This window comes from Macadamia integrifolia, unplaced genomic scaffold (genome assembly GCF_013358625.1).
Source record: "Macadamia integrifolia cultivar HAES 741 unplaced genomic scaffold, SCU_Mint_v3 scaffold1257, whole genome shotgun sequence".
In the NCBI taxonomy this organism is placed as follows: Eukaryota; Viridiplantae; Streptophyta; class Magnoliopsida; order Proteales; family Proteaceae; genus Macadamia; species Macadamia integrifolia.
The window spans coordinates 59,722-69,557 of NW_024868134.1; the positions used below are offsets into that span (position 1 = coordinate 59,722).

At 41.9% G+C, this 9,836-nt stretch overlaps 1 protein-coding gene across 1 annotated transcript; it reads right to left on the reverse strand.

Moving 5' to 3' along the window:
• Positions 1-5,690: 5,690 nt before the first annotated feature.
• LOC122063226 (uncharacterized protein At2g29880-like) lies at positions 5,691-6,674 on the reverse strand. Its single transcript, XM_042626929.1, has 2 exons — positions 6,357-6,674; positions 5,691-6,269 (listed from the first exon to the last, which is right to left on the reverse strand). Exons 1-2 carry the CDS (start codon positions 6,672-6,674, stop codon positions 5,691-5,693), a joined length of 897 nt encoding a protein of 298 aa, XP_042482863.1.
• Between the last annotated feature and the right edge of the window lie 3,162 nt (positions 6,675-9,836).

Below are 9,836 nucleotides of genomic sequence, written 5' to 3' on the forward strand. Positions count from 1 at the left end.
TAAGTGAATAGTGCTCTTGGATGGGTCACTCAGGTGGGTGCACCCACCTGTCCTACCCACCTGAGAGCCAAAACTTGGGATTTTGACCGGGTTCGGACCTCGACGCGAACCCCACCCCAAGCATACGATGTAGCATACGTATATACCTTAAAATACGGATATAATACCTGTTTTATCCGTACATAGCCTTATGGTAGGTGCACGTACACGGTTTGGGCACTCCCGTCTCTTCTGGCACTGGCTCGGACTTGTCGGGCCAGCCGGTGTTTAAGGTCACCCTTGCCATCATAGCCCATAAGGAACCTACTCTAATTTCCTCCGGCTCGGTTCCTGTATGGTTAAACCGGTTCAACCGCGAAATCAGACCGGGTTTAAGAAGCGGGGTATTACACTATGTGCCCTAGGAATCCAACTTGCTTCGACCTAAATTCTCTGAAGCACCATTCGCAAGTGTTGTGCATGCTCTTCTTCAGTTTTCTAGTATATCAAGATGTCATCGATGAAAACAATAACCCACTTATCAAGAACATCATAAAATACACGATTTATCAGATCCATAAAAGTTGCTGGTGCATTGGTCAACCCGAAAGATAGCACTAGGAATTCATAATGACCATACTAGATCCTAAAGGCCATCTTGGGTATATCACTGCTCTTTATCTAGAGCTTATAGTAACCAGACCTGAGATCAATCTTCGAGAATACTTTGGCACCTTGCAACTGATAAAAAAGATCATCAATGTGCGGCAACGGATACCGATTCTTGATGGTCAACTTGTTTAATTCTTGGTAATCAATGCATATATGTAAACTCCCATCCTTCTTATTGACAAACAGAACTGGGGCACTCCAAGGAGAAACACTCAGGCATATAAATCCCTTCTCCAACAAATCCTGCAACTAAGTCCCTAACTCTTTTAATATGGGTATTGCCATTTTGTATAAAACTTTAGACATTGGGGCTGCTCCGGGAACTAAATCAATAGCAAACTCTAACTCCCTGTCAGGTGGGAGCCGAGTTAGATCATCTGAGAAGACATCGGGAAACTCCCTAACTACATTCAATTCTTCTAATGGAGTGACCTTGGCTTCCACATCTTGTGCTGAATCTAGGTAGCCCTGACATTAGTCTTCTAATAACTTTACCACCTGTAGGGCAGAGATGTGAACCTCGCTAGGTCATTTTATTTTATTTGCTTGACACACAAGCTATAACACTCCAAATCTCGTTTCTTTACATTGACTGTGAACATGTAAGAGTGACAAGCTAGAAAAGCCAACACTAGCTTGGCTGGCAGCAGTGGAATGCTAGGAAGGAAGGGATCACCCAACATGTACCTCTACCTTCTGCCAATAGTGTTGGAAGAAATAGCAGGAAAAGCCGATTAACAGGTATTTATTCACCTTCCATAAGGGAAAATATATATATATATATATGTCCAATTGGCTTATTGACTAGACAGAAGGCCATAATTGGCTAAAATGGGTCTCACATTTGGAATTTGGACATGTGGACCTATTTCTAAGGGTTAGAGATAATTAATTAAGATAAATAATAAAATATGTAATTAAAATAATATTTTAAGATGGGTATTGATGAGTCAAAATATGTCCCATTTCTAAGCACGGAGCATGTATGCAAGCCTGAACAGGACTGATCTACTACCTCGGCCTCCATCAGGCTGTGTTGCCACCTGGACCTTCATTAGGCCGTGCTATCTCCTCGGCCTCCATTAGGCCATGCTTCCACCTCGGCCTCCATAAGGCCGTGCTATCTCCTCGGCCTCTATCAGGCCATGCTACCACCTCGGCCTCCATCAGGCCGTGCTACCACCTCGGCCTCCATCAGACCATGCTCCACCTCGGCCTCCATCAGGCTGTGCTACTGCCTCAGACTCCATCAGGCCATGCTGCTACCTCGGCCTCCATCAGGCCGTGCTATGACCTTGGCCCCCATCTGGCCGTGCTGCCACCTCGGCTCCATTAGGCCGTGCTGTCACCTCAACCTCCATCGTGCCGTGCTGCACCTCGGCCTCAATCATGCCGTGCTACCACCTTGGCCTGACATCAACAACAAGGTTTTCAGAAATGTGTTTCCGTCCACCCCTACATTCAAGGAACGTAATCCCTATTCCGGAGGGTAGGACTCTATCCACTACACATCATCATAAATGTCACACGATTGGCCTTTCCGAGTTAAGAGGGAAATATTCCTAGAATCACAGAGCCACTCCCCATGAGGACTCCACGCCTAAACAGGACTCTTCACAATTGTCTCCCACTGGCCCTCCATCAGCAGCCTATAAATACCAAGGTAAGCCTCAATCTGAGAGGATCGATTACTCACTTCTCTTACTGGAAAAGCCCTCTTGAGCATCTATTGTGGAAAGATCTGACTTAGGCATCAGAGAGTCCACCATCGGGTCATCCCGGCTCTCCCCTATCATCTCTTCTGTGCAGGTCGGCCAAAGCACCAGGAGCTACAGTTAAGATCATCCAATCAATTTTTTTCGCATCAGATTCGCACCGTCCGTGGGAAATTGTTACAAAATGTCACCTTGGACCAATGCAATTAAGGAGTGAGAAGGTCGTTTCTTCAACGAAAATGCGAGCAAGATCCACTCGTGAAGTACCACTTAGACGTCCCCATTCACCACTAATGGCAAAGCAGGAAAACGTCCCAGCAAAGACCCCTCAACGAGGACCCCAGCAAACCAGGCCTGATGTGCAAGTTGCCCAGGGAGAGGGGGATCAGTGCGAGCAAAACCCTCAGCTATCTCGCCACGTCCCGTCATCTCGAGTAACTCACCTGAATATGGAAGAGCAGATGCAGAGCTTGCAGCTGAAGGTATTAGCAACAAACGCATTAGTGAGGGATTTTATACATCAGCTTGGCTCGACACTTCTAGTGTCACGCACCAGTTCAGCTCAGCTGCCTAGGCCTGTTTCGAGTAGACATCCCAATGATGAATCTCCTGACAACAGCGTTACCCCTCAATCAACAGCAAGAAGGGGGTCGGCCAGAACTTTACGCACTGTTCATTCGGTGCCACCGCGCTCTCTTACTGAGGGGCACAGGCAAGGTCCCGTCCCTGCCCAGAATGGGAGAGCCCATCATTCCGAACATCACCGAAGCCCAGAGACACATAATACTCATAGATCCCCACCCCGGGTAGTAAGATGCCAACTGTCACCTCAAAGACTCAGTAGAGGCGTGCATCCGCACAGAGAAGAACGTGAAAACTACCAGAGGCCAGCTCGACAAGATCGACCCCACCCAGGTCAGGGCTCACCCATCGGGCCGACCAGAGTTGCACCACGACAAGGTCACCAAAGTTGAGGAAGAAGCCCCAGAAGAAGCGAAGGGGCACGCCGATCCCCGGATCGTCGAGCCGAGGAGAGAAGAGATGACCTGGAGAGCCTCATCCAGTGACTCACTAAGGTGCCGTTTGATAACATTTCTATTCCTGGAGAGTGTTCTTTTACAGAAGTGTTCTTTTTCGATTCCATGCTGTGAAGACACTCTGGCGGAACAGAAACAGCGTTTGGTAAAACTATTTCAGAAATGGCTTTAGAACAGGAAAAGAACAGAAACAACGTTTGACAAACACTTCTATTCCTGGAGAGTACAATAATGAAAATTCACTTTTGAACAAAGAAATCAATAATTACAAACATGCTATTATGGTCAAATTTAACTTAAATAAGGAAATAATTTGTTTATGAAACTATCTTTTAAAATACTATTACTTAAAGGAAATAATAAAATATAAACATAAAGAGTTTCCACAGTTATCTTAATAAGAAAACAAAAGTCTACTATTCAAGTTTATAGGAATTACAAAATAAAAATCATAGCTGCAAATAGGTGTCTTGAAATTTTATTACATAAACAATCAAATCAGGGGGTAACCCTTATCTACTGCCATCTGATTTGCAATTTGTATCCTTAGCTCATTCATCTGTCTTCCTTGTACACGTTGACTGCCCTGATGAATTGTAGTAGAAGTACTCGCAATATCACCATCTTCTTGTTCTCCGTGAGCGTTGACTACCCTGACTCTCTCTTCATTAGGATCATAGTAGTCATCTTCCCCATATTGTTGAAAAAGTGCATCTGCTATTTGTTCAGATTTAATATAGTTATGAAGTCCACAACAAGCTATCACAATATAACTTTGGTAACTAAGTGAGAATTGAGGCATGTTTTTTAAAATAGGGAATCTTGATTTTAAAATCCCAAAACAACGCTCAATATGATTCCTTAAAGAAGAATGTCTATAATTAAACAATTCCTTAGTACTTCTGGGTTGTCTTCTTCCTCCATTATAATCTGGTATATGATATCTCTCTCCTTTAAATGGTGTCAAGTATCCATTCCTACTCGCATATCCTGAGTCTACAACGTAATACTTCCCTACAATATGATAAAGCAAGACATTAAAAGCATACACAATAATCATTTGCATACATGATAATTTGGGAATTGATATACCTTGGGGAGGATGAGGAAATCGTAAAGTAGGATCCTCTAGGGCTCTATTGAATACACGACAATCATTTGCACTGCCTTCCCAACCCGCATATACAAAAGTGAATTTCATGTCAAACGAGCAGGCACACATCACATTTTGGGTTGTTATCCCCTTCCGTCCTCGATATGGGATCTGTTTTCCCTTGGGAACTATAGCCGTAACATGTGTACCATCTATGGCACCAATGCAATCCTAATTAAAATAAAACAGAAAACCAACCAAAAGCACTATTATGTGAAACAAAAAACGATCATAAGTTAAAAAATGATGTAAACTTATTAGAAAGAAAATTGCCAATTTACCTTAAAATATGGCCACCATTTGTTGTTTGCAATTATTTCCATAGGAATCTCATTAAACGATGGGGCTTTGATATACTCCTTAGAAAGCTTAAGCACCCCTTGCAATACTTTGCCAAAGTAATAGCTGACAGTCTGTCCTGAATGTTGGAATCTCTCCTCAACTGCTCTATTAGTAGGACCTACACCTGTTATTCTGAACATGAACATTGCCAATTGCTCATCTACCCTAATTTTGTGACTGTCTTGTAACCAACCACGATGTCTCATTAGTAGGCATAAATTTAAAAACACATGTCGTTCCATGCCAAATTCTTCGTAACAGCGGTTTGCATGCCCATGCAACACCTCATGTACCCATGTTGCCCCTGTGAATGCACTATCCCTGCGTGGTTCTCTATTGTATAAATCGCTGGAATAATGATATTGTACTATCAACAATGTTGTGAGAATCAATTCTTCTACATCGTCGTCAGTAGAGGAGATTATTGGAGTATTATCGACATTTGCCATAACTGATTCATACAAATTATAAACTTGTTAATATCATACAAATGTTTATCCCCTAATACAAATTTTCCAAAAGATCTATAAAACTATAATCATCCAACATGCCCTAATTATCAGATGATGTAATAAGTATTTAAAACAAAAAGGCATCCAACAGAATCATTGCTACAATATCCTTAAAATTTAACTGGCATATTTAGAAAAGTAGCATAAAGTGTAAATATCCATATTACACTTTTACATCAAGTGTAACTAACAAAATATATCGATCCTACTACAAAAGGCCTTAAATGTATTTCATTACAATCATCCATATTAAAAAAAAAAAAGGTTAGATTATCATCCATCAATCTAACACTTCAAAAGCCAATTGTTTCGTTTCATCCTTGAGAGTAATGAATAATTCTCTCCATTCCCGATCCACCAATATCCTCTTGCACGCCTTAATATGCAATTCTCTTGGGATATCATTCATAGTTTCCAATAATCTAACACAAGTAGAAGTGCTGAAATCTGTGGTATTTGGAGTGAGACCCATTGGAGTTGAGCTAGGGGTTGAAGTATTCTTGTTTGCTACTGACTCGGCTAGGGTCTGTATGGCGCGTTCAATACCAGTTGTCCTACTCTTCTTCCTATATCCTGTAGGTGTCCTATCAAGTCTTTTGTTGACTCTAGGACGATCAGTTCCTGGATCTTGGCTTTCATAATAACTTGTTGGCAAGGTATTAGCCAATGGAGTAGTTGGAGTTACATCTACATCTGCATCCACCTCATCATCAACACCTCTCGATTCCTTTTCAAACCTGAAATCAGATTCATTCCCGAATCCGCCTATCCCACTAGCATATGAATCCCCAAAAATTATACATAGTTCAGGCCAATGTGGTAGCCCATTCCTCCTAAACTTTGACCAATCACGATTTGCCTGAAAATTTTACACACTAGCTATTAGATAAAATTACACCGAATATTAAAAAAATCATATAAAAGTACAGTATACTTTGATGTGTACATCCCAAACACTGTCATCTTCAACTGTACAGGTCCTCGTCACGGAATTCCAACCAAAACCTGTAGTATCCAGTAGTTTCTTGAAAGCGCTGTAATCGAATCGCATTTTATTCATCTTATTCCTTAATTGAACCATCGTAAATGACCGATTAAATTTTTCCTCAAGCCCCTTCTTGATATTGTTCCACCCACCTTTATTGAAAGTGCTAGAACTCTTATTACCAACTTTCACTTGTTCAACCATTAATTTCAAGAGATAATCTTGTTCGCTTTGAGTCCATTTTGCTGCCTCGTTATTAGCTCTCGAAGTGGATGCCATTACTCTAAAATTAGAAACACATCTCATTATAGCCTTAAAAAAGAAATACATGTCTTTTGGCAAGGTATTTGTTTACATCATGCTCAAGAACTTCAAATTGATCTTTCCATTTGTTTACATAATAAAAAGCCCTCTTCTAGCTCCAAAATATCAATATCATTAAGCACTGAAGATTTTATTAGTTTAAAAAAGGATCAATAATGGTAACTCTGGTCTTTTAATCCGCTAAGTATATTCTACAGGAAAAGGGACCTATAAGGTGGATCTCCAACCAGAGAAATAACAGGAAAAATGATAGGGACTAATGAACAAAATAGAAGATAATAAGATAAGATTTAAAATCAGACAATTTAGAGTAGATGAACTAGAGGAGAAAATTAATAACTAAGAAAAGATCTAACTGTCCTAAAAACCTAGTCAAGTGATATTTATTATGAGGACTGTTGAATGGTAGAATATTACAGAAATCATAATTCAGAAAGAAAGGCCAATAGTAAAGTCCTAGTGCTAAAGGAAGGCCAGTTACAAGCCTTTTGGTTGTTCCCGATAATATCTCATGCACCTGATAATAATGACTAGTTTCAAGTCCTGGATAACAGTATCTAATGCACAAATGCTGCACTCAATATTCTTCACTTAAATATATTTTTCTGTTGAAGGGGGTGGTTTTGTATGGGGAAGAGTACCGAGTATCCATTCTGTAGAAGAATAGAACATTGTGAAAGTAAGAGAAGTTGGAATATGAAATCCAACAAAGAATACTTCAAAAAGGGGGATTAATCAGTATCAATGGATATTAAAAGAACCAAAGGGCAATGGCAATCTGAAGAAGTGTATAAGAAGTTGCTCTTCTCCAAAGGTTAACACAAATTTATTTCCTTAAACAATCTAACCACGTGCATCTAACATAAAAATTAGAATTGGCAGCGGTAAGGACCCAGTTAAGTAACGACACAAGACAACATGAGATGAAAGAAATATGAGAAATAAAATTAACACTGAAAAGGTAAATCTGTACTTTAGAACATTATTAGTTGGCTAACCACATCTAATTTGCAAAGCCATCATAGTCAACACTTTTGCTTCGTTGATAATGCCAAAACAAACTACATTTTTTACTCACTAACACCACTAAACTAACATTTTTAATCATTAAATCCACATTTAACTAAGTCAAGGCTGTCATTCCAACATTAATTCCATAAACTCATACAACATGACCAGAAGAACAAAGAAGCGTGCAACCATTTCTTAAAAACAAACTCCCTTTAGCCACATTACTTTTTTAATCAATGGCTAGCAGAACCGACCCAAGGCATGCACCAGACACTGTTTTGGAAATTGAAATTCTTTAAAGAATCACCCACAAGACATAGTGCTAAACTAGTCATTATTATCAGGTGCATCCGAACAAATCTGTAACATTGAAATCTGATAATTGAAAAATGAATTGGACATGCCACATGCCAAATCTAATCCCTAATTATTGGGATAGTTTTGTTAATACCTGCTGCAGGGAAGATCGTGAGTTGCCCAACCTGCGACCGAGAGAGAGAGAGATAGTGAAGCGGCGAAGGAGAGAGAGGGCACCGGCGACCGACCTGCAACCGAGAGAGAGATACAGGGAAGCGGCGAAGGAGAGAGAGGGCAGCGGCGACGACACTGCGCCCAACCTACGACCGAACGAGAGAGAGACAGTGAAGCGGCGAAGGAGAGAGAGGGCAGCGGCGACGACACTGCGCCCAACCTGCAACTGAGCGAGAGAGAGACAGTGAAGCGGCGAAGGAGAGAGATGGCACCGGCGACGCACCTGGATACTAACAACCTGCGACCGAGAGAGAGAGAGAGGGAATCGGCGAAGGAGAGACAGGGCAGCGGCGACACACCTAGATACACAACCTGCGACCGAGAGAGAGAGAGAGGGAATCGGCAAAGGAGAGACAGGGCAGCGGCGACGCACCTGGATACACAACCTGCGACCGAGTGAGAGAGAGAGGGAATCGGCGAAGGAGAGAGAGGGCAGCGGCGAAACCTGAGAGTGAAAACCTGCAATAGGTTTTCCTTAGGACTTGGGGTTTTTTGATCGTGAGATGGAGAAAAGGGTTTGGGGGTTTTGAATAGGGATTGTTCTTTTAAGTTTATAAAAGAATAGAAAAGCAACTTTTTGGTACTCTTGCAATGTATTCTTTACTCATTCTTTTTCATTGGTTCATTCCGGGGGAATACAAAAATGAACCGAACGTGCCAAACATATTTCTGTTCTATTTGCATTCCCGCAGAATAGAAGAACACCAGAAACATTCTCCCAGAGTGTTATCAAACGGCACCTAAGCGAATAGAGGGAATGCAGAGGTAGGGGCACCCGGCCGACATGACTGTAACCCCAGCCCATAATGCACTGTCCGATGAACTAATTAACGTTGAGCTGCCCTCAAATTTCGTGATACTTGTCTTCAATGGATATGACGGCACCATAGATCCCTATGATCATCTGCTATACTACAGCTCGGCCATGGAGGTTCATGGTAGGTTAGGCACCGTTCTCTGTCGAGCTTTCATAGCCCTCATTAAAAGGAGTTGCGCTGGTGTGGATGTCAAACATACTGCCACGGTCCATCCACTACTATGAAGAGCTGACAAGAGCATTCCTCACACGTTTCCAAGCAAGTATGAAGCAGAAGCAAACTATGCAAAATGTGATAAACATGAGGCAGGGAGCGAGGGAGACTATAAGGGAGTTCCTTGCCCGATTCACCAAGGCAACATTGGAGGTAAAAAACCTACCAGAAGGAGTGGCGTATAGCACGTTGTGCAAAGGGGTAATACACCCTGATCTAGTTCAGTCTCTGGCCCTCGACTTACCAGAAACGATGCCCGAGTTGTTAAGACGATGCAATCAATAAACCAACATGGAGGAAATCCTAACCGCCAGAGGGATAGGTGATCAGTTAGAGGAGAAGAAAAGGACTCTGAGACGTAGGGATGATTCTCGCGAGCTGAAGAAGAACAGAACAGATCAGCCTCTTGACATAGCTGAACCTGAGCGATATGAAATTGATCGTTCTCGAACAAACCACCTCTTAGAGATCCAAAATCAGAAGTACTTTCGTTGGCCCAGGCCAATGAATGCTAAACCAGAGGATAGGAACCCCAACTAGTATT

Coding starts and splice junctions, on each gene's coding strand:
- LOC122063226 (XM_042626929.1), bottom strand. CDS start 6,674: ATGGCATCCACTTCGAGAGCTAATAACGAGGCAGCAAAATGGACTCAA. Junction 6,270..6,356: donor AAGATGACAGTGTTTGGGAT/GTACACATCAAA, acceptor TAAAATTTTCAG/GCAAATCGTGATTGGTCAAA.